This window comes from Pelmatolapia mariae, linkage group LG2 (assembly GCF_036321145.2).
Source record: "Pelmatolapia mariae isolate MD_Pm_ZW linkage group LG2, Pm_UMD_F_2, whole genome shotgun sequence".
NCBI classification, from domain to species: domain Eukaryota; kingdom Metazoa; phylum Chordata; class Actinopteri; order Cichliformes; family Cichlidae; genus Pelmatolapia; species Pelmatolapia mariae.
In genome coordinates, this window is record NC_086228.1 from 17,645,679 (window position 1) to 17,671,611 (window position 25,933).

Genomic DNA, 25,933 nt, shown 5'->3' on the forward strand with positions numbered 1-25,933 from the left:
AGCAATGTCCTGTAGGGGTCATGTACATCCTAATCTGTCACAGTCCACTGAAAATGATAGCTGGCATCTTGTCCCGCTGCTGTTCATGAAGGGAACAAAGAAAAAATTGGCAAAGAGGTGGTAATATTAAGACAGGTTCACAGCTGATTTGCACACTGTTTTGGCAGTGCGCACGTGTAATCCTGCAGCATGCGACAGATGTACATGCTGCGAGAACTCGTGTAGATACACACCCACAAATATGGTCATGCAGACATGAACAAATGCACGCACACAGGTACATGGTGCGGACAGACAGTTCATGGCTGCTGGTTTGAGTTATGACAGAATCTGATTGCATCAGTGCAAGGGGCAAAGAGGTGAACACAAGCACAAGTGGGGAGTGAGTATGGGAAACACACACACACACACACAAATCTTATTACGCTGGATGGTGATGAATGTGGTTTAATCCTGTGGTTAGAGTGTTCCAGGTGGGAGGGGTCAGACCTTCTTCTCAGGGCTATCTCTTACAGGCCAAAGGTTCAGCCTGATGGCATCCCCAGATACAATGAGTGCATTTATTCATATGCAGGGAACAGAATAAGCCCAAAAAGCATTCACAGAAACAATATCAGCTTTGAATTTCACTGAGTGACATCCAAAAAACGAAAGAAGGACAGTGACGCAAGCTTATAAAAATAATTAGACTTTTAGAAAGTGGCAAATGTGATCAAACGTGAGGTTGTAAGCCTTTCATTACGTTTTCGTGACAATGGCTTTTGAAACTAATCAGTCCAGTTTTCTTTCTAGATGCTGACGTCAGGCGAGGGAAATCTTAAAAGGTCGTCTCCAGCTTTTTTATGTTTTATCTAAACTGATAAGTATTTATTATGTTATAAGTTATATCTGATTGAGGAAAAAATAATGAGAAAAATAATATACTCCACCATTTCAATGTGCGTGTATGCCTAAAAAAATATAAAACTGCTTTTAACTAAAGATCACAGTCTTCTATCAGCAAATGAATTGAATCTTTTGAGCATATATATTCTTAAACATGTGATTTTTACCTGTCAGTTTTTAGCCAACCACATGGATTTTTTTTCTTCAATTTAAGTCTCTGATCCTTAAACGTTGCCTTCACTGACCCACAATGTGTGTTAGGTAACGTATTTTCGTACACGTCAGCCTTCAATTTCACTGTCCTGTCAGCGAGGAGGAACTTTTCCTTTGTCTTGGCTCTGTTGTTGCTGTCATTGTGGCGTTTTTCTTCATCCCACCAAGTTTTCTGTCTGTCAGCCTGAAATCAGGACAACAGACGAACAGACCAGCAGACGTCATCCATCCAGATTTTGGTGAACAATACGTGCATTTTTGTTTTTTTCCTGCCCTCCCTCCCTTTCCACGTTCTCCACTTCTCCCTCGCAGGACACAACAAGTGTTTGATTCGCTGTCTGGTTGTGCATATTAATGAGAATGGGATAGCGGGCAGCTTTTAAAAGAGCTGCTGCCTGCCTCTCCACAGCAAGCGAGGGGGAGAGAGAGACCTAAACGAGTGACTGGAGATTCATCCAAGCGCTCGGGACGCACAGACGGAGTTGCACAATCAGCGCTCCAAAGGGACCCCAAAAAGCTGAAAACCCCATTGCTCTTCACGTCTGCCTCCCAGTAGTGGATGCTATCTACATATCGAAAGACTTTTTGTTGATATTTCAGTATTTACTCCTTTGGAAGGCTCGGGTTTTGAGGAACTTCTTTTAAAAAAATCTTTTTGAACTTGTGAAGACATGCGTGGGTGCACGACGGTGCTGCTTTTGTTAGTGGTGGCCTTATGCTGCCTGAGCGCAGAAGGTAAACACCTTTTTCCTGTTTATCTTAGTTAAAGTTTGTCATTTTTCAAAATGGGCTGTGTGGCGCTTAAGCTGTGATAACTGAACAATTATCGGTAGGTGGAAGGTGAAAGCAAACGCCTGGTGTGTTGTGTTGTGTTCGTGAAAGGAAAGATTGAGGAATCAACTCATGCTGTGCAGTTTGTTTGAAACAAGAGTCAACAGCTGAAGTCAACTTTGCTGAAGGGACTCAGTGGTGCGTTTGCTTGCATGCCTGTGCTCCAAAAATGAATTTAGGTTGGCATAAACAATGTGTTACCAGTAGTGTGCACTCAATTAGGCACTTTGTTTGTTTCCTAGTATCCATAAACACTGAGATCTTGGAGCTGAACTGTAATAATGAATACCACTCTGGTGTAAGAAATCTGCTGTTATGATGAGCCTTATGTTGGCAAGCGTCCTTGCACCCTGAACAGCCCTCTGGGACATACAGTTTCTGGCAAGACAAGCGAAGCCACCCATATCTAACTAAATTAACAGTAAAATATTCCAATTTTAGTTTTTACATAACAATTATTTAAAATGCATTTTTCTTTCTGTATCATAGTTTCATTCTCCTTTCGTGTCTGCAGCTGTCAAACTTTGTGGGAAAACTTTATGTCTGTATTTGCCAGGAGCATTATTATATTCTGATGGAAACTGACTTTTTGTATAACGTGTTTACCACCATATATGTATGAAAGTAAACATATACATCATTTGAGAACAGGTTTAACGGGCACCCCTTTCAGTTCAGTGTGTAAAGTGGTGAAGCTGTTTGCCTTTGACAATATAGTAACACCAGTGTTTGCCCATTTTTATTGGCCTTTGTTGTCTGATATGTCGGTGCTCAGTCGCGCTCCACTGTGGGGGCTTGTGACAAATTTAGTGCCTGGCGGTCTGGACAGATAGCAGATGATGGATGAGGGAAACCTTGGACTATCCAGGTCATCACCTCCCATCACAAATATACAGCCCAGCAAAACTAATTTCCTCTGTGTAATATATTCACTACTACAGCTAGAAAACTTGCCCTGAACAGGCATCATTTTAAGTTGATCAGAAGATGATGGACAGACATTATTAAATATATATGTATGCTTCAGAAGTAAGATGACATGTAGCTTTAATTAAAGAGGTGCATAGTTTCTCCCTTAGTGCTTGTAGTGCAGGAATTTTATAAAATTAGTGTCTGATAGAGAAGCAACATGATAGTGAGCTAAATACAGCTGAAGTCTCAAGTTCTTCGTGCAAGGCATTAGGACCTTTAGGAGCCCATGCATCGTCTGAGCTTAATGGGATAAAAGCAGCATCTTTAATTTTGCTGATGTGCAGTGAACAATCAGCAATAGCATAAAACTCGTACAGTGTGGAATTCAAGCCAATTTCCTCTCTACGCAGATGTTTCCATTTTAGTCATGCTTAATATAAAAAGGGGTCTAACTGCATGCCAAATTATATTTCTATTTTAATGTGCCTTTAATTTGACTGTGACTTAAGTAAAAGCATGGAATTTCAGCTGTGTGTTGCCAGATATAAATATAGAAACAGATAACACCCACTTGTCATTTGAATTATAATTCAAAGATAAAGCGGGAGTACTTCGTTGCGATTCCACGCCAGTTTGCCGTCAGATCGCAAAGAATTAACTTCCCTGTCAGTTAAATATCTGTCAGTCTCACTGGAAGTAATTGAGCTTGCATGACAAGTTTATTAGATTTGTGTCTTAGCAGTCTAATGTGTGCATTATATTTCTCAACAGCTTACAAGTGCAGGTGCACCAGAAAAGGGCCCAAGATCCGATACAAGGATGTACAGAAGCTGGAGATCAAACCCAAACACCCGTTCTGCCAGGAGAAGATGATATTGTGAGTCAGACTTTGATTCTCTTTCAGTGTGTCACTCTCCATATGTCATTTCTGCATTTTCTCGTTTCTCTCTCTGCTTTTTTCCTCAGTTCTTATTCCTACTTTACATTCTTCTTTTTGCTTAATCCCTTGACATTTTCCTACCTGCTTACCTGTGTTCCCTGTTTTTCCCCCTTTCCTCTGGTTATTCATCCCCTTTTTCTTCCAGCGTGTACTCTGCACATGCTTTGAATACAAATCATACAATTAGCAGATTACCAGCATATTTAAAGCCGTTCCTGAACCATAATGATACTCCAACATACTGTAAACATATTCAGCAGCCGCGCTCACATTTTGAGAACACCCTTTCGTTGATGCCTAAAACACTCTGAAAGATTTACATCGTGATAAACTGATAATTTAATTACTCCCTGTAGACAGGAGGTGGGGATGATTTATTACTTGAAAAGGAGGGGAGGAAGAAAGCAGCGATTTCCAGAACATTCCACAATGTTCAATTACTCAAGCATGAACATTTCCAGACTTTTATTTGTAAATTCAGACATCATGGGCAGTGTGAGATGTAAGCATCACATAATGATGCAGTCCATTAATCTATCTATTCTACTAATCTATTAAAGTCTAGTTAATTTAAGAATAATGTAATGCTTGTGTGTTCAAAAGACTGTTTGTACTTAAACAATAAAAAAAAATGGTCTAAATCACAGATCAGTGCTTGATCCTTCTGCCTCTGTCTGCCATCAGACATTTAACCTTTCAGGTCAAAGTTCAAGCACACATACAGCTAATATGCTCATTTTGAGCTACTGAGGAATGCACCATGAACTTCACCATTGATAATGGATTCTTCTCCTATGAATTATATTTCAAAAGAAGTAACCTGTAGCGCTTTAAGACAGACACTCTCACCTGAAATGTATAAATACATTCATATTATGCGTACAGTCTGTACTACATGATTTCAGCTGATGTGAATGAAGCCCCACACAAGCCAAGAAAAACTATAAAACGCTGTGTGCGTTTCATTTTTTTAAGTTTTTGCTTCAAAGCTAAATGAAGGCACAGCAGATGGGGATGTTATGTCAGCCTCCTGGGACTCTGCTTGGTGTTCAATGCACAATCTCTGCTGCCACCTGCTGCCACATTACAATATAACACAGAGGACACGCAGGTTGTGTGATGTGTGGACAGATTTTTATGCTCAAAGTGTATTCTACATTTTTACAAAAGGTTTGAGATAATATCCAACCATTTAAGTCAGTTTATCGTTTCAGTCGATTTTTAACAGAAAACTAGGTCCTCTTATCTCACAATTTGCTGCTTTTATAGCAATTTTAATTAAGTAAAATTGATTATTAAGTTGTGTTGTTGCCCGTGTTTGCGTGGGTTCTCGCCGGGTACTCCAGCTTCCTCCCACAGTCCAAAGACATGCACTTTGTGGGGATAGGTTAATTGAAAAATCTAAATTGCCCATAGGTGTGAATGCGGGAGTGAATGTGAGAGCGAATGGTTGTCTGTCCTGTGTGTTAGCCCTGCGACAGACTGGCGACCTGTCCAGGGCATACCCCGCCTCTCGCCCTATGACAGCTGGGATAGGCTCCAGCGCCCCCCGCGACCCTGAAAAGGATAAGCGGAAGCGAATGGATGGATGGATGATTATTAAGTTTTAAGTTTGCTGTTGTTCCATTTTTGTTTTATCATTAATAATTTATTTAAGCTCCAAGTACATTTATACTATTAAAATCATTCATTAACGTCCTAATGTTGTTACAGATGCCCTTCTGAAATCAGTACTTTATGGTAATTGGTTGTTGTTGAGTACAGCAAATAAATTATAATACTTGAAAACTTTAGTGTGTTAATCAATGTTTCAAATTTCATTTGAAAATATAATTTACACTGTAAATACTAATAAATTTAACACTCTGTAAACGCCATTACTCATGATAAAGGCTGAAAAGGGCTATTTGAATTCATGACTCCTACCTTACATATTTTATACATAAACTGCAACGTGACTGGCTGGCGGAGGAATACAGCTGCAAAGCGGAGGGATATGTATAGTCACACATCAAGTGAGTCAAGAAATAAATTCTGTGTGCATTCCAAAAAAACAAACCTGTCAGAAGCATTATATTGTATTTGGTCTGCATCACCTCACAGGTCTGTTTTTCTGTGAGGGTGTTACTCGCCACACAGTCATCATTCAAGGTTGCTCTATTAGCATGAGATGGGGCCCACCAGCCGTTAGTGCCTGGTGAAAAATGAGTCTCAGCAGGCTCCGGAAAGCAACAGAAAGAAAGAGAGTGGGAGAGAAATGAGCAAGAGAGTCCCCACTTTGGTCATTTGGCTTACAGCACTTAGTTTGGCATTCTGAGCAGCCACTCCTAACCACAAACATGCACAACCTAGGAGCCCCAAATATCATTTTCCCTATTCCTACCTGTCATCTCAATTTTCTGTCTTTTCCCTGGACTTCTTTCATCTTCACCTTCCTTTTTTTAATGTCCTTATAACTCAGGGAAGTTTTCAGAGTCAGTGGCTGTGCTTCAGCTACCTAGGTGAATGATAATGAGTCGGAACCAAAGCTCAAACGATCACGGTAATTAGGTTAAATGCAATATACACAGGAAGTTTCATGTTCTATCCATCAAACACACTCAGAACTCAGTTCTTCCAAAAGAAAGCACACAGAGCTATCTAACTAAGGCATCAATTGTGAAACAAAGGGACAACCAAATGGGCAGGAAAATAGAGGCAAAACTCTTTAATCTAATCTTTATAACCACTGAATACAGCCTTCGAATGAAAAGTCAAGTTCCTTTGCAGTCAAGTCATTTAGCATTCATGGTTTGGTGAGCCTTTGAGTGTGTCACTGGATGGTGAGGCCCCCTAGCATGGTGAGTCTTTTGTTTTTTTATATTTACCACGCTCACTTCTTTCGTCTGAATACGCCACATACAGGCAGTCTGTCTCTGTCGTTGCCAAAAGCAGAGCATAACAGACAGATGAACTGATTCAATGAGCTTAGATGTCACATTTTTAAGTGGCAGCTCCATAATATTGCTTCATTGCCAAAAAAGCTGGCAAAGCTGTGCAAGCGGATCTTTTGAATTCGGAGGGCATTCAGCTGTGGAAATGTTATTGGAGGCAGCTTAGAATAGCCACTAAAATTTGGGGCAAAAACATGTCAGATGTCTTACTACTTAACCAGTCTCTATTCAGCAGACTCAGACTGGCTTTCAGATGGTTTGACTTGCTTACAACAGTGTTTTTACTCCAATGAAGTTGTGCCTTGAGTTCTTAAGCTGAGCTTAACCCTCCAAGTCAAACTGAAAACATTCATTGTGAAATTTTCTTATTTTACTCACTAGCCATTTTTGTTGTCATGATATGATAGCAGTCAGATTCCGGTAAGTGCTTGGCCTTTAGGGCCACTATATTATCTTTTTTATAAGTGATGTAGTCGCTGAAATGTTAAAAGCGGTCTTACTGAATAGCTGGCAGCCACATGTGCAAAAATTTGCACATTTTAAAAATCTTTTTTAATTTTTATAAGAATAAATAAGAGTGTTCAAGAGTACATGTGTACTTGATACAGACTGGAAAACCTACATGTCATGTTTTGTGTTTTTTAAAATCAGTATTTAACCTTTGCTTCTTCTCGGCTCCTGTTCTCAGTGTGACGATGGAGAATGTGTCTCGGTTCAAGGGGCAGGAGTACTGTCTTCATCCCAAACTTCAGAGCACTAAGAACCTGGTCAAATGGTTCCGCATCTGGAAGGACAAGCACAGGTAATAGCCTAACACCAAAAAAAATAAAAATCAGGTGATGTTAGTTAAAAGTACAGTCAGTCGTGTTGTCAGGTTATTTAATGTGTAATTATATTTCAGCAAATTGATTTTCACAAACCGAAACATCTAAACATTTTTACAAACTTAGAATCAAGTAATTCATAATACACAGAACAAACACGTGGCCTAGATAAATAAATAAATAAGTCTAGATAAAATGTCATCCTCTTCCTGTATCTGAACGAAACCGTGCATGAACACATTTATTTATTCCAAATACTGTCACAATTACTTATGGTAGCAGAGTAGACATGTGACCCTCCCATCCCTGGACAGATGATAACAACCTGACTAAAAAAAACAACAGCAGCTGTGTATAAGCTAACATTATGCCAGCTAATGTTAGGCTCGAGTGTCCTGAAAATCACACTTCCTTCTGTTTATCAGAGACAAAGTGTCGCAAAGAGTCCCAGTCCAAAAATGTTAGATCCATAGCTAACATAGCAGACTGACAGCCTACACTCGCTACAGATAAACAGCAGCTAGAATTGTTTGTCCTACGGAGGCCACCCTAGCAAGGATTTTACTCTTGAATTGGTAGGCGTAACAAAACAGAATTAAGTTGAGCGTGACCTGCATTCTACTGACATCTAGTGGTCATCTATCAGGTTTACATGAGAAAAAATTATATAAACACATAGAGTCAGACAGAGTTAGCTTAGTCAAACCCATAAACTATATGTGTAACAGTTAAGGTCCACAAGTGTACTTTTTTTTGGAGCTTTTATGTCCAATTTGCTGCCTTTCATGGGAGATAGAGTTTGTGCAGTTACATAAATGTACCAGTTTATGTACCTAAACATAAAACACTGAAGTAACAGAGATAACATGCTGTCATGGAAACTTAACCACTTTTAGAGATTTGTTAAAGTAAATAAAAGTAAGAATCTAAAGAACATTTCATGTATTTACAATATTGCACAGCTCCATAATTTATATATATTGTCAAATGTTTACAAAACTTCAAAAACCACATTTGATGTAACTAATTATTATTTGACTTACTGCTGCATTGCTATCATCTAAAAGCAGTCAGGCTATTCTTTTCTGACAAACCAGTTTTTCCAAGAGAACTGTTACTGAATGTTTTCTCCCTTTGGATTAGCCTCTATAGACCCTGAGATGGTTTTGTGGGAAAGTCCCAGTAGATCAGCAGTTTCTGAGATAGTTAAACCAGCCCGCACCAGCACTAACAATCATCTCCCCCATTTTAATGCTCAGTTTGAGCATTATAAGGTTATTTTGGACATGTCTACATGCCTAAATTCAGTGAATTGCTGCCATGTGATTGGCTGATTAGATATTATTAGATATGCATTAACAATCACCTAAACAGGCGTACCTAATAAAGCATTATCTCTTAAAAATTACCATGTTATATCTTCTTTGTCATTTCATTAAGAAGCAATGCATAAACCACTCATAAACATATGCACATAAAGTTTTTCAAGTTTTATCCCTGACTCCGGGCTGAAACCATATCCAGTGGCCATCAATAAAGCTGTGATGCTTTATTGATTTGTTTTGTTGAAACTCGTCTTTTTAACTTCAGAGGTCAGAGTCAGCTCTTAGACAAAAGTCCTCTGGACGTATTTTTTCAAAAACAGCATTTCTAAGGGACACTGTTGGTTACAGAAGCATTAAAGTCATGTTCGTACTACATGTAAACATTTGATCGCTACTCAAACAGAGACACCTTTTGTAGGAGGCTGAAAAAAAACCTATATTGTTTGCAACCAAAGGAGCAAATCTCGTAAGAGATATATGTTTGTTTTCCACAGGGTGTATGAAGCATAAAACCGTCGCTCTCAACACAAGGATCGTGTGAGACAAACAAAGGACACCAACTCCACCAGGACTACATTTGTGAAGTACAAGATGTAATCTGCATTGAAGCTGTACTTCTACTTCTTCTGCCTGAGATCTGTCAAGCGCATCAAGAGATATCTACAATTTGTACATAGGCTGGTGGGCTCGCTTTAGTTGGCCATCAGTGTAGTTACAGTCACTCACCACTCCAGTCTTTGCCACTGTAGTTATATTTGTCAAATTGTGGACAACGCCATCTGTGTTCAAACAGTTGTATGGTTGTTATTCAAAGGGGCTTCTGTTTTGTTTTGGCTTTGGTGAAAAATGTGTAAGAAAAAGAATTTCTGAGGAAAGGCAAATATTTCTCTTAAAAATACAGTGTATTGATGTTTAATCATTGCAGTTTCCACTTTTCCGTATACCATTCAGTATGACAGGTATATTTATATAATCAGCGTATAAGGTTTGGCTACGAGGGTGCAGTTGAAATAACGGGATAAAGGTTCTCCATAAATTAGATTCTCTGTATCTGTAGAGGAGAGTCAGTCAGTGTGTGATTATATTTTATACAGAAGTTGTTTTTATTCAGACAGATTATGGAGGTCCGACAGTCAGTGTGTGTGTGTGTGTGTGTGTGTGTGTGTGTGTGTGTGTGTGTGTGTGTGTGTACGCATCTGTGAGTGTTTTAACTATTTCCATCTTAATAAAAATTCATCTTCAGAGGGACAACTGAATCAATTTTTTTGCAAACTGTTCTCATACTTAACCTGCAGAGTGCAGATTCAATAAATATTAAAAGAAAATCAAACAGGTCATCTGTGCCATCACTGCTACAGTCTGTTTATTGGAAATTGTCCAAATAGGTCATTACTAAGTACACTAAGAATATAAGAATCCTAGCTGTTTATGACGAATGACTATATGTTTCCATATTTTCACACTGGTTGAAAGATTTTTTTAATTGACCTACATATCGTGGCATCCTTAAAAAGATGAGTCAGCCTTGTGATAGCACCAGTAGACAGCATCTTGATTTTTAAAACCTATTTAAACTCTTTAACGCCTGCTGAAAATGTAAAATTATAATTATTAGAATAATTTCAGGAAATATTTGTCAGACAGAAGTGAAATGTGCTCTGGGTTTTATTGCACCTACAACAGTAAAGCGAAAATAAATTACAGTGACATTATCAATAGTTTCAAACTCTGCCCAGTGAAATAGTCTGGCTTACTGGTGTGTTTTTTATTAGTTTATGGACAATAATGAAGCTCAGTGGCACAAAAGAATGAACTATATCAGGATTTGGTTACATAGAAAATATTTTCTTTTGTATGTCTTCTTTTTTGTTGTATGATACATATATATATATATATATATATATATATATATATATATTGATAGTAGAAATGTTGGCTGTTATCAGAATTGTCATTTATGATGGAGTTTGTGTTATTTTGATGTTAGAAAGGCATTGGAAAAGTAATGCTTTGCTAGGGACGATTTGGCTGAATCTTCCAAGAGTCTGAATTACAATTACTGCCCACACAGAAGACAACACACAACAATTTAAGCTGTATGGCCATTATGGGTTTTTTTTTTTTTCATTTGTTTTCTTTTTCCTATAGTCCTATATGGATGACTTCAGTAGATCTCCTAACCAACTCTTTCATTTGAGTTATTTTTTGTATGTTGTGGACAAGCTATACACAAAAACATCACATTTCCTTTACCTTTTGAATAATGTGCATTATATATATATACACACACACACATATATATATATATATATATATATATATATATATATATATATATATATATATATATATATATATATATATAAGAAGCATTTTGTAAGTGGAAACATATAGCCTATACGTTACTGAGAATAAAGAATAAATTCATATTAAGACTTTATAGCATCATGTATATTGTATTGCTGCATTATAGCTGTTTTTTGCTATTTAAATATTGGTTTGGTAACAGATTCTTGGAGGGTGTGTGTTTGAAATAGCCCACCAAGCTCACTGTTAGACCTTCCTTAGATTGTTAAACAATAAACAGAGCAATAAAGTATCTATAGAGTGTCTATAGAGCTTGTGTCAGTTTGTGTTTGTATTTAATTCATTTAATTGAATTATTGAATTGTAGTTCAACTGAAACAGCAAAGAAACCTTTTTTTCTTACAACATATTCCACCAGGTGGCGGTAAATACCCATATGGTCACATTTAATATCCTGAAAGTGACTTTGCTCCACTGTATTTATACATAAAATACATTCATGTTAAGTAATATAATGCATAACTAATATAGTACATGTATTTATCATGTCACTATGTGCAGTATAGGCTGGCTGGATATCAAATACGTGTAATGCTCTTTTATTCACTTTAACAAATCTCTAAAAGTGGTGAAGTTTTCATAACAGCATATGTTATCTCTATTACTTCAGTGTTTTATGTTTAGGCACATAAACTATTCATTTAATGATTAATTAACTTGCAACTATCTTTATGTAACTGCACAAACTCTATCTGCCATGAAAGGCAGCAAATTGAAGATAAAAGCTCGAGAAAAAAAAAGCACACTTGTGGACCTTAAGGTTACAATTGTTGCACATATAGTTTATGGGGTGGACTTTGTTGTAAAGGCTCAGGTTTATTATTCTGCCAGCATATGAACAAAGGGGTGTTTAATAAAGTATATGTAGTTAAAGGTTTTAGTTTATACATTTATTCATTAGTTTTATTTGTAAGAAGCAATGTACAAAAACATTGGAAGAGAAAAAACAAACAAACACATATCTAACATGCAAATAATAATAGAAACCGCTGTGCTGATAGGGGCTGTATACATTTTGATACTTTCCATCTCTTGGTACATGGACGTAAAGCATTGCTGTTGAATAAAATGTGTAATATGAGGTGGCAAAAGTGTAAAGAATCTTTGTATTATCAAGCATACAATAGCAATAGTACTTTATTATTTCTAAAATATAAAAAAGAGATTATTAGACTGAACTTACAGCACTGTGCAAAAGTCTCATGCCACTCCTTTCTTTATATTTTGCTTCCAAGGAGCCAGACTTCCATGTAATATTTTAAAGTGAGCAGCAGTTCTCCAGGCTTTCTGAAATTGTTTCACAATTTTTCTTTAGACATTGGCTGCTTTTTCTTTAATTTTCAGTCCATTCCTTGTACCAGAGCATTTTTACATTTTCTACTGTTTGTGAAGCCATTCAAGCATAAAAAAGCCACACAACTCAGGGGAAGAACCAGTCTTGCACAATAGTGTAATATAGCCAAAACCAAATTTTAAATCTATTTTTAGTCACTTTGTTACTAGCAGAATGTTGTAAAAACACATTTGGTTATAAAAAAAAATTGTGAAACATAACATAGTTTGCCACGAATAAAATGTTTTTTGCGCTAGCAAGGTGCCTCCTAAAGAGATATAAGCCCAAGTGTGTTTTTGCCTTACATACTGTACTTCCTTTTACGTTTACACATTTGTGAGTAAATCGCTGCACCTATTTCCTATCACCTATATATATATATAACACATACTTGGAATAGACACTGGATTATTACTGTTATAAGTAGATAAAGAAATCAGCCACAGATGCGTTTTAAGCCGTCTCTGCTAGTCTACAGCTGTCTGCAAGGCGGGGTCAGTATTTGGCAGCTGTCTCCTGCTGCGCTCACAGTAAAAGAGGCGGGGCCAGTATTTGGCAGGTTCGTCCCTGGAGGGTGTGTGTGTGTATGTGTGCGAGTCTCTCCAAGCAACGACCTGCGAACGGGCATCCGAGCCAGTCTGAGCAAAAAACAGGAACCACATTAATTTCGAGTGTCTTTGCAATGTTCCCGACGATATTTCTACATTATTTGCTTTGATCTCGTCAAAGTTACCGTCTCACCAGACGTCGGCTTCAGAAACGAAACAAGAAATTAATGCATCTCGCTCCGCTTTCCTGTTTGTTTTGACCTGGTAAGGTACCCCGGAGCTTCTGATTAGCTTTCCTTGCTAACAGCTCTTCTTCTGGTTCTCTCAGCATCTTAAACGCTAACTAATGCTAGCCTGCTAAGCTAACTCTGTCTGACCATTTCTATTATGTGTTTATATCATTTTTTTTCTCATGTATACCTGATAGGATATATCTCCTCTACATGTGTCTTTACGTAGAGGCTAATATTAAAGCGCACAGCGGGGCTTAAAACCGTTTGCGACTATATTTGTGTTCACTGTGAGCTAGCGGCTAACGGATAGCACCGAATAGCAGTTCCATCACATCTGTGGCTCCTCCGCAGGCACGGCAAGCTAACTCGGAGACAGAAAAAGAAACTCCTAAATAATTGAGTGTTTAAGGTTTTTATCAGTGCCGCAAGAAAAAAACACTCAATGCGCTTTTTAAAAAAAGTTTTGTGTACATTTGATAATATATATAAATTATGGAGTTGTGTGATATTGCTTGTGCATCAAGAATATGAGACGCAGTAGGTAGGATAGTTTAAAATCATCCGGTTATGACGGGTTTTTTTGTACAGGATTATACGGAAACCGTTTTGAAATCTGTGTTCCTGGAATTCATGTTCTCCCGAGTTGTAGATGGTGGTTTCATTTTCTGTTCTGTTTATCTCTGGAAAGCTTCATCACTGACACAGATGCTTCCTGCTCGGATGCATTTAACTGTGTGTGCTGGAATGTTCGCCAATGCTTAGGTTCACATGATTTGATACGAAGCTGTGCTGATCCAAATGAGGATATGTATATGTGCAATAATTGCGTCAGCAATGGCGTTACATTGAAATGAGAGGCTGACGTTTATTTCTGAGCTCTTTGAAGTCTTGGTGATTGCATAATGGCATCCGGCAACATGTCAAGAAGCATGACGGGTTGGTCTTCATACGCTGTATAGTGTGCATAAGTAAAACAACTTCCATGTGTATGAAAACTAGACTGTAATTCATAATTATTCATAAATATTTGGCCAATTTAGGTCATAAATAAGGCATTGGTTAAGAGGAATTTACCAGTATATCCAGGTATGTTGTTAGTAATATTATTTCTGTGCCTACCATATAGGTTCCAAATATTTTTTCCACTTCATGACTTGTAGAAGTTAATTCTATAAAACCCTTTTAGTTTGAATACATTTCAAACTACAGCGCACCTAAATAATATACATTCACAATTATTAGTTGTACCTCTTAAAGTGCTCATTAACACAAATACCTAATTAGGAAGTCACATGGCAGCAACTCAATGGATTCAGGCATGCAGACTTTGTCAAGTCAACCCGCTGAAGTTTAAACTTAGCATCAGAATGAGGAAGAAAAGTGGTTTCAATAACTTTGAACATGGTTTGACTGTTGGTGCCAGATAGGCTAGTCTGAGTATTTTCCTATACACCTCTTTGTACTATGCATAAGTAAAACAAGTACTCTCACAATCTAGTTTGAAGTTCAGTCTGGTCTGGAAAAGGGAAAATATCAAGTGAGCAAAAGCTCTTTGGATAAAAAGCCTTGTTTGTGCCAGAGGTCAGAGAAGAAAGCTGCTTTGAGTTGATAGGCAGTCAACAGGGACTTGAATATCAGCAGTTGGGCACAACTGTCTTAAAATTGTGTTTAAATGGTACATAATAAATTCAAAATAAAATGTTTGCTGCAATGCTACCTTTGCCCCTGTTTTTAAATAAAGTCAATATATAGCAAGTCTTTGTTGTAAAGCTTTGATACAAACTCCATTTGGACTTGTCAGGATAAACAGTGTGTTAGCCTTGAGGAATTACCCAGTATGCTGTTAAGCGGCATAATTGTGTAAATATGAAGTTATTAATTAAATAGTTTGTTTGACAACTTGTATCCCATGATTGTTCCCAGTTGAAGAGAGCTATTTGCAGATTTGTAATGGCTGTCCTTATTAATGTGTATGATTCATAGGACAGGAACTGTGAGTGAGAAGACTGTACAGTCATAAAAGCCCCCTTCTCATGCGCTTCAGCAGTATCCATGGCAGTAATCAGATAAATAATAATATAAGCTATTTGAAAAGACACGGTGGGCGTTGTATCTTTTAACTGGTACAGCATTTATGAAAGACTGGTACACTGCTCAGCACTGCGTAATTTACAGTCATAAATACCACACTTCGAGCTTTTTAATTGTAATAAAAAGCTCTGTTTTACTTTGGTAGTAAATGATACATTTCTGTTGTTTGTCAGACAAAACAAGTTAACTAGATTTCAAATTATGCTATGAAAAGCTTTTTATGAAATTTACATTAAAAAAATATGTGATTAAGTTGATTGGGAATTAAAATAATTTGTTCTATGACATCATCAGCTAACCAAATGATGGGGATGGCATTTTGATAACTAGAGATATACTAATATATCAACAGAACATTTGCATTGGTCTTGATCAGTTGCAGAAGTCAATGTTATCAATTTTATAATGGGTAAATAGGGGATTGTTACAAAGGGCTGAAAGACTTCTAACAGTTATGTTACAAGCTGTTCAGACAATATCTTTGTTTTTGATACTAGTTTATTAAAAAACAAAAAGCTTGAAAAAATTAGATTATATGTTATTTATGTCACAAAACTGTCCTGGCAGTAATTTAATACAGAAGCAACCTCTGATTTGTTTCCACTCTGTTCGGATTGGATAATCTATATTGTGTTGAGCTTTTCAGATATAAAATAAGAATTATTTTTATCTACTTTAGTCTTAGGCCTTCTCAGTACAGTATAACCTGTTACCAAAACACTAGAAACAACAGGTGGATCTATACAGGTCAGTGGAAAAAATGAAAAGTAGTTGTAAAGTCAGCTGCTGTAAAAACACCTTGGATTTAATCTGACAGTACTTTACAATCTAAAGTGGTCTTATACAACAGTCCTCCAATAAAGTCTACCTTAATAAAGGTTATAATGCTCCATGTTTGATGAAACTGTTTAAGCAAAGTGTTGATTCAGCTTTATGGTCATTCTAGAGTTGAGTTCTGGAGTTGTTGGTGTAAATGAACTAGATAATGGGAGCGCAAACATCTCTCTAATAAAAACTGATCAGTATGATTTTATTGTGAGTGATTTTGAAATGGGCTGCATTAACTTTAACTTAATGTAGAACTGCAGTTAAAATCTATTTTAAATTTTTATTACTCCAGTGATTTTATCAATTTTTTTTAATAACCGTTTTCCTCTCACAGTGCATATACATGCATGTTAGGTTAACTGGTGATTCTAAATTTGCTATAGGTGTGTATGTGAGTGTGAAGGGATGACTTTCCATTTACGCTAGACCTGCAAAAGACAGGCAGTCTGTCTAGGGAGTACTTTACCTCTCACTACATGAAAACTGTTCCAGCCCTAAGTTGGGTAAGATGGATGGATGAAACTGTACATTTTCCAAAAATGGTGACAATGGCTCTTACTCTTAGAGGCTCTTAGAGTGGAGTGTAACATATTAAGCCCTAAATACGGGAGGAAAAGCAGTAATTTATCATATTGTGACAGGAATCGGTATGATTTTCAAATATTCAAGTTGTCATCCACTAATAAAAAATGAGTAGTGACTGGGTGCTGGCGTAGCTCACTGGGTTGAGTAGGGGATCCATATGTCACATTCAAAAATAATTGGATAAGTTAGTATTTTTTTTATGAGATGCCTAGATGTTAACAGCTGGAAATTTAATAATTAGAGTAATTATTTTACCTCTAGTCACCTATTAACTAGATGTAACTAACTATTAATACTGAAATCAAATAAAAATTAAATTCTCATTAAGTGTACTTAAACTGAACCTGCAGCCCTTTATGTGGAGTCTCGCACGTATGCACATACCAACAGAGTCAGAACTCTCCAGCCTCCTACAGTGTCAGATAAGACATACATGTAAGACGACCCATAGTTTTTATATGGAAGGAAAAACACACGCACACACAGCAGTGTCAAAATCACACAGCTGCCTGGAGTGTGAAACTATTGTTGCCTAGTCATTGAATGTTGTTTTTTTTTTTTTTTTTTAATGCTGTGTATAGGGCCCCAAGCCAAACTAAATATGCCCCAAAGTTTGCTAAAGCTGGAGCAATACTACAAGAAAGTTACAAAATTAAATCTCATTTGGTTTATGTTAGCACGTGTATAGCAAATATGCTTTATAACTTATAACTAGTAGAATTGGTGAAAACACCATTTGTATGTTTGTATGTCATGTGTAAGCACAAGACTAACTACTCAGTGATGGAAAACAACAAACTCCCATGAAAAGGAGTAGCAATATCAAAGTATGTAGCTACAAGCTGAGGAAATCCAAAGCACTGCCTTCTGTTTTAAATTAAACCAAAACTGCCCGAAGGCAGTGTCATGCTGTGTGTCACTGACCTGGCTCAAAGACTGTGTAAATGGAGATGGTTCACTGGGTGGCTGAAGAAACGAAAGCTTCTACATGAGGGGAAAAAAAACCCCTCATAGAAGCTTTTTTCCCCATATTTTGTCATTTACCTTGAATAACAAAGAATATCAGAACTTTAACTGTACATTGAGAATAGATGGAAATGATGAAAATCACCCTTTGGTTTGATAAATACCACGTGTACATGCTTTAGGACTTCCACCAACAGATATGACTAGTATGATCCTTTTGGTATGTATGTATGTAATTGCTAAGTGCTCTCAAACATGGAGCTATCACTGTTTCCTCAATGACAGTAAACAGCTCAGTAAAAATCGCTGTGTCAGGTAATTATGAAATCAGGAAGTCATGTGAAAGTACAGTTTGTCACTACTTCTAAAAAACTGACACAAAATGCATTAAGTTATCAAGCTCCTTGTGGTATGAAATAACACTTTGCAGAAGTGGTCAGCAAGGAGAGTGGTGAGGGGGATAGATAGCACTTGGGTCTGGTATAAACTAAATGTCCCACGTATAAACTGATCTCTGGAGAATGCTAGAGAATCAGTCTTGTGTAAAGATCTGACTGATCATCTTTAAAAGATCAGTGATGAGTACCATGAAGGGAAAAACTATGAAAAAGAGAGATGGAGTTGGGGTGGGGAAGTAAAACAAGATCCTCATTGCACTTTGAAGGACTTGACGGATCTTTTTGCTCATGTCTGAGTGCGAAATACCTTAAAAGGCCTTGCAGCCTCCAGGCTTTGTGGGTCAGAACTGTTTGGGCAGCAACAATAGGCCAATAGAGAGTGGTTACAATCTTTTGACAATTTGTATTTACAGTGTTTGAAAATTCCAAATCAGAAATTGATCATTACATTTATAAGTTTAAAATAACTCACTTTGTTTAGTCTGTTAGTAGATAAACAGTATACTTCTCACAGGTTTTGTTCTTGTTTCTATTTGCTGTAGTTATTTGATGAAAGCAGTTCTTAATTTTAGTTTGGAGTTCATTTGAAAAGCAGAGGGCTACAGTATTCAATTAGGCAGATGGAGAAATCCTGTACTGAGCAGCTGGTTGGGGTTAAGTAATCTGGGGCTGACACCATGTTCTCAGTAGGTTTAAGGGCAGTGCCCTAGCCGTACAGCATCTGCTGAGTGTCCAGCAACCACAGAGATTGCCTGGTGAGCAAGGTCATATAACTGGAAATACAGCATGACAAACGACCATAAAATATATCTGTAACTCTTAGCACTATTTTCTACAGTATTTGCAGACCTTTGTACATTAAGTCTGTGGTTTTCTTCCTGCTTTGGAAAGCCCCAGTCGCTAAATATCTCTAAGCGTATTGGTTTCTATATCTATTTTCAGTTTTGGTTTGCATAATTAGTTGCTACCCTGTCTATAATATGTTTATATTAGCTGCTATATATATATAACAGCTACCGGAAACTAAAGACTGAATTGGTTTAGTTGCCCAAGTTTCCTTGTTTTTTATTTGTAGAAAGAAATAGTGACTCACTTTTGTTGATTATTTTTTCCTTTATAATGTATGTAAGTGACTTCTCATATACTATCACAACTGGGGTGGGTGATCAGTAAAAACAAAACTTGAATTCACCCTTGTTTTAAGTCCTGTTTAAGCCAAATTGCAGTCAGTAAAGCCAACAGTCAGTCAGCTATTACTGCATGCTTTCAAACCTCTTGAATTATACTTGTGATAGCTAGAGCAAGGCTTTGCAAATGGCTAATACATTAATTTGACCTTGACCTCAGAGGTGAGTTTTCCTGTCTTGATTTGGCAGTAGTGCTGTTTGGCTTGGATTGAAGGGTAAAGTTAGTTTGCTGGCATCAAACTCAGCTATTAAAACCTCTCAACACTGCTCTGGAGCCATTTCAGGTCAAGTCATTTCTTACTTAGATCTGGGATCAGCTGTGCTCACTCGTTCAGCATTGGCTTTTGCACAGAAACTCATTTAATGGGATGTACTTTGGTTTATTTTCATCTGGGCACATTAAGGGTTTATGTTACAATGTTACATGAATATGATGGATACTCTCTATTACTGTTCATATAAATCAGTAAAATTAAGGAAATATTTTTAAACATTTATAAAAATCATAGCAAACACAGAACTGTTTAAAGTTGTACACAAAGGCCATGCATTATATAAAACTAGACATGCATGGGAAACTACATTTTAATAATTATTTATATTAGTTTTTAAATATCAGTATCATTAGGTTGAACAACAACAATTAAGTGATTATAATATCATGAAACAGTTCCCTTGAAGTCTACAAACAATAATATGAACTGTTTCCCACTCTTAATATTTTGTTTACATTACACTTTAATAAGTGCACAGTCTTGCTAGATTCTGTTGTGCGTTTCCGTTTTCCCAGATGGGTTTCCACTTACAGAAAGAAAATTACATCATTACTCTGGATACTTTTGAACGTGCTGTTCCTTTTTCCACACGTGGAATTAGTTGGGTAAAAAAAATGGTGCTTTTTCAATTACATTTTTTGTGATTTGCCTTGACTTTAATTATCTATTATACCTCTGTTCTTATCATAGTAAAAATGGCAAACAAAATTTAGCAAGTCCATCTTGAAGAGAAAATCGACTCTTTTGTGTGTTCGATGCATGTGGAGAACAAGCATTGACTCATGGCCACAGAGCAATAATTGAGAAGCAAATCCTCATTGATCTAAGCTCATTTCTCTGCCCTTTTTGGTGAGAATGCAAAACTGCCTAAATGTAATGGCTAAAATATCCCTCTTAATTAACCTAACTACTTACCACAATGTAGATTTGTTCACTTAAAAAAAAGTTAAAAATATAAAAAGAGTTCCAGTTAAAGGAAGTAAAAGACAGCAGCAAAAGCTATAATTAAAATGTCACTTCCTCTGTTCTCTGTGAAACTATAGCTTGAACTCGTATCAGATTTTGCTTGGTCACTGTTTAAATGCTCTTCAGCCTGTTCATTTGTCAGCTTATGTTCACAGCTGGTGTTTTGATCTATTGTTTGCACACAGGAACTCACACACAGATGGGAATGACAAGACTTGTACTATCCTGTGTAGGCTATTAGTTCTGTGTTAATTGAGCCTCATTCAGTCTTTGTATAGTAATGCAAAGAATATTCATTCTGTGATACTGGACAACAGGCTTAGGATTTCCTCATTGTTTGAGTTTGACTTTCACATTGCACCGTCACTGCTTTCACAGAGATGCCAGACATACACGATGTACAAAGGCAACAGTGAAGTAAAATACCAGCAGAATACTGGCCCAAAGTTGGAGTGCAGACATTTGGAAATTTCCATCAATGTGAGAACGAGTGAGAGAAAGAGGTGATAGAGATCGATGCTAAATCAATAAAGCTCAAAGTCATTGCCTCAAAGGAGGCTGGGCCCAGTAACTCCTCCAAGCTCTGCTAAGGTCAGGATACCACCTTATCTGTAATGCTTTGATGGTGAACTGAAATGAGTGTGTTGAGGTATATGAAAGCTCTGGAAACAAAACATTTACTTTCAAATTTGTATGTCGTGTATATCAGTAGGAAGTGAACTTCAGACCAGTGGTGCATATTTTGTCACCATGGCAACTAAGAAAAAGAAAGACATAGCAATCAAATTTACTATGTATTTAATAGATATCAGTACCATCAAAATAAATAACCAATTACATACATAATATGCATACAAGACATGAGATATATATCACCATACAAAACCTATCCACAGATTATACACCTGCTGAATTTAGTGTGAACCACACCTGAACGTTAAAATGACAACTGCAGTTACTTTACAGTACAAGTTTGAAATAGAGCTGTTGACTTAAAACCCCAATTTTACAGTAATTAATGTTCTTGTTCATAATCCTTTGCATAATTTTTCTTGATAGAGGGTAATTACTTTAGATGTGCCAGCTCCACATGACTTTGTTGCTGTAGATGCTATCGTTTGATCAAAAACCACTGGTTTATTATTACTTAGTTTTCTAAGGATATATTAGTGTTAGCTCTAGGGGGACAATTTAAAGTACAGTTTTCACCTCTGAAGGCCTGAGGGAAATAATTAAACGTTCATGATATAAGGCCTCTAAACAAAAAAAATCTTCAACTACGTAATTGCTCTATCGGGATTGGCGTGATAAAGAGGCTGCACTAAAAGTTAATAATACACTATCAAAAGTCCCTTTTATCTTTTATGCAACATTGCTGAATGTTAGTGATGGCCTACTGTCATCCAGACATAATTCCTGTCAGTAAAGCCACAGTATATAGCCAATGCTTAGACAGTAATATACGCTTTGTATACTGTATAATAGACTTCTTTGGGAGATTGCACAGTCTGTGTGCAAATTACCTTTTTTAAGATGGTTATATTTAATAAAATATGACCTTAACCATTTCTTTAGTTTAAGAAAAATCTGATTTGGGTTATTGGTAAAGTGTTAAAAAAAATAAATTCTGTATGTCTGTTTACCCAGATGGCAACCAATCAAACTTTATGCAAATGTCCCAAACAAAATGCTGCTTTCCCTCCACTCCCACATTTGGCTGCACAGAGCTGCACTTGTGTTTCCACTGTAGGCGTTAGAGCTTTTTTCAATGTCAAAGCCCTTCTGGGAAGCAAAGAAAGGTTGTTGTTTTTTTTTTGTTTTTTTTTAACCGTTTCCCTTGAAAGAGTCCTATGAAATTTTAAGACAAATTAATTCAAAGGCCTTCATAAATCAGATGGTTGTTTATCCATAAAGTATCAGTATAAAGTATCAGAAAATTTCTGTTACAGTTTCCAAAAATGTCTGTAGGTTGCATTTTCTAAATGACTGTCCAGAATGATATGATGTGTGCTGCATAGGCTGGATTTATTGGAGTACATGAAACAAGATTTAGCTCTGTTCACCAACCCTTGCTCTGTCATATTCATCAGATTCTCTAGCTTCAAAGAAAATCAAGCTAACCAACATTTGACAGCCAATTGAACTAGTTTTTAAAGTACATGTTGCTTTTCATTTGACATGAAATAGTATAAAAATATGTGTTGAAATGGTTATTTTTATTAGATGTCCCCTGCATCTTCAAAATAATTAACAGGAAGATTGTGAATATTTCTTGAGGGAAAGAGATAACAAGGCCTGAAAAGAAGATGTCCCCCAAAGACATGTGCTTATTAATTTATCACAGAAGGAGCAGCTAAACTAGGCTAGGGCAGTGAGCTGCTGCTGCTGATTCAAGGGCAAACACCAGCTTTACTGCCTTTTTTTTTTCTCCTGATCTTCTCCTTACCTCACTTGCCCTTTCTTCTGTGACTTCATTAGTGTTTCTGCACACAAACTGGATTCTGTTTGAGCAAGATAATTGCCAGTTTTCCTCATTTGGCATAAGAAAAATAATACACAAACAAATTGTAAAAATGATGTGCCGTCTTTGTGTGGATACACTACTCAATTTTTCCCTTGTGCTTTTCCTCTTCTTATCCTTTCAGCCATTCTGTTTAGCCATTCTCTTTATGATGCTCTTTTATTCTCTATAACTCTACTCCTTCTTTATTCCCCCATCTGTCTGTATCTTAGACTCTCAGCCTGACTTGACCTGCTGCTGTCTGCCTCCAAAAAATAGACTATAATTTCAAAGTTGTAAAATAAAATAAAACTTTAACCTAAAATTAAAAATGTTAACTATCCACAAAATATTTGATTTTGTACTAATAAATGACTGAATGCTAAATAATACTCTTCAACTCTAAAACTAATCTACAGATTAAGCTAGATAGATTATAGTAGTATCTACTTGAGTCTTAGTAGGAAAATGTATTTATTTATGTTAACATCTATTTATATGTAATCCTTCTATTCTGTTGCTTTATACACTTGCCATGAACAGTCTATGTAATAACTCATTAGATGCTATTCAACCTTTAGGCTTTTTAACATAAAGGATAGTGCTATCTATGTATATATTGTTTTAAATTACTTAATATTTTTCTTAAATTGTACAAATTGAGAATAAAACAAATAATAATAATATTAAGTATCAAATTTGTAATTTTTGCAGCGAGAATCTAAATGACAGAGTATTTATTTCTCACCAAAATCCCTGCTCTCTGTTGTTGCCATTCATGCATTTTGCCCATTTAGAAGTAAGTCTGGTGGATAGTGAACATTATCTGCATGTTCACTAGCATTAGACATTTTAGCATGTCACTAAAATGTACATGTAGAAGAAGAAGAAAACAAGGAAGTTATTACAACATTACAACAACATCCTTTTGCTGGGACGGGGTGTATCGTTAGGGTGGCTTAGTGCTACAAGGCAAATGAAAAGACTTGGCACTAATACCAGACAGCTTAAAATGTGCACAGACAGGTTTTAGGTCAGCTTTCACACCACCTACATGTTTTTGATTTATATATGTTTTAATAGCTGTTGTATTTCCTGTCTTTGTGTTCGTGCTTTCTTTTACGGGCTCTCACATGCAAACTGTTTATTTTTCGAAGCCCTATCTGTTAATGTTTTGTATACTGAGACTGATACAGCTGTGTATAATGTAAAAACACCTTAGCTGCTGGGATCAACATAATCACTAGCTGTGCTTAGCAGGTTTTTGATATGCTTCGTGTTATGCAGGTTCTTGCAAATTAGTTAAACATTACGAATGGCTAACTGGGCTCAAGGTAGTAGAAAATTAACACCATTTCTGTGAGGTGACATGTTGTAAGTAGTATCTGAGTAAATGAGTCTCAATTTAAAAGCCGCCACTTTGTGCTCAGTAACTCAGATTGCAAATCAGATGGCACAGAAAATGTTTAAGTATACACACCCTGAATGATAAATACCAATGCCTGATACATTTGATGAGTGCTTAAAGTGACGCGTCATCTTCATTACTTCAGTGACAGACCTTTTTTTGGGGGTGGGGTTGGCGTGGGTCATTCCAACATTATCGACTTAACTAAAGACTTAACAACCAATGGATACATGTACGAAATGACTTGAGTCCAACACACCTAACACAGTAGGTGCGTGTGGAAATATGAGGCCATAATAATGGTTTTATGGCAGACCATAAAAGTTGATAAAGTTTAGGGGATTCATGTTTCTTCTCACGTTTTACCTTTTAAGACTTTCAGGAAAGAGAATGAAAATCTCTTTTTTTTTCTTTGTATGTATGTTTTTCTTTGTATGTATGTATCGCATGTGTATTTTACATAGAGTTTTATGTAGTTTTCTGTTATTTACCTTTTGTCTTATGTTATGTCTTAGGTCTTATGTTTCACTAAGTTTTAAGACTGGGTTTTTATTGTGTCAAAATATTTACTTTAGTTTCATTAGTTTTTTTTTTTTTTTTCTTTAATGTGTTTAAGTAATATACTTGGCAAGAATTGTTCAGGGGCAAGGTTCAAGAAATTCAGAATAGATTTGTGAGGCAGTTGAGTCACGTAGACACCCAAGTTCCAATAAACTATTACACGAATTCACAGGAAATTTATATCATTACCTTAAACAAATTGAAAGGGAGACAGAAGCAAAGGCTGGAGTTGAACTTGGGGCACTGCAGTAAGGCCTACTGATCCTTAATGCCAGGTTCAGTTACTCTACCAGGTGGGCCACCGGGGCACAACAAAGGGCTTCTCTCTTTTTTAGTTTTTGGTTTAATATAAATGCTAAAAAACTCCCAGGCACTTTGTTTTAAATGACAATGAAAACACTCTATTTCTTGTACCACTATTATGTTTAATTGAGAGAATAGAGTTGGGGTTTTTTGTTTTTTAGATTGAATATATCTTTTGTATGAGAATGAAGCCTTTTTAATTCTTCAGATTTTGACAAAGTCTATATATAATCTTCTAAAGAGCAAACAAAACCATTTTGAATCCACGAAGCCAATCTGTGCAAATATTTTTTTAAGCTCAGAAATTTAAGACAGTACATCATTGAGAATGAAAAACAGAACTACTGAAATGCAGGAAACAGGAGCAATTTCTGGGTTTGTTCTTATGAAGAGAATTCCTGGCCCAGCTACTTCCTCCAACCTTCTTTTTGTCACCTTGTACTTCCCTCATTTAGTTTGACCATGATAGTTTGGCAAATGATCACAGACTGCAGAATTGAACCACTTTGATCTCTTTTATT

General features: G+C 36.6%; 2 protein-coding genes across 5 annotated transcripts in view; both read left to right on the top strand.

Annotated features, from left to right (window-relative positions):
- Positions 1-1,431: 1,431 nt before the first annotated feature.
- cxcl14 (chemokine (C-X-C motif) ligand 14) lies at positions 1,432-11,147 on the top strand. The gene is made up of 4 exons (XM_063485508.1): positions 1,432-1,833; positions 3,613-3,718; positions 7,403-7,516; positions 9,358-11,147. Exons 1-4 carry the CDS (start codon positions 1,770-1,772, stop codon positions 9,371-9,373), a joined length of 300 nt encoding a protein of 99 aa, XP_063341578.1. The 5' UTR covers positions 1,432-1,769; the 3' UTR covers positions 9,374-11,147.
- A 1,969-nt stretch (positions 11,148-13,116) lies between these two features.
- fam13b (family with sequence similarity 13 member B) overlaps positions 13,117-25,933 on the top strand; it is a 68,470-nt gene continuing 55,653 nt past the window's right edge. For 2 of the 4 annotated variants that reach the window (XM_063494162.1, XM_063494168.1), the window contains exon 1: positions 13,117-13,375. The gene's annotated coding sequence lies outside the window, so the exon portion shown is untranslated. The remainder of the gene's footprint in view (positions 13,376-25,933) is intronic. The other 2 variants (XM_063494184.1, XM_063494175.1) reach the window with 1 other exon arrangement.

Excerpts from the sequence above, each read along its gene's own strand:
- cxcl14 (XM_063485508.1), top strand. The coding sequence starts at position 1,770 with ATGCGTGGGTGCACGACGGTGCTGCTTTTGTTAGTGGTGGCCTTATGC. Across the intron at positions 1,834-3,612 it reads ATGCTGCCTGAGCGCAGAAG|CTTACAAGTGCAGGTGCACC; the intron begins GTAAACACCTTT and ends ATTTCTCAACAG. Across the intron at positions 3,719-7,402 it reads TGCCAGGAGAAGATGATATT|TGTGACGATGGAGAATGTGT; the intron begins GTGAGTCAGACT and ends TCCTGTTCTCAG.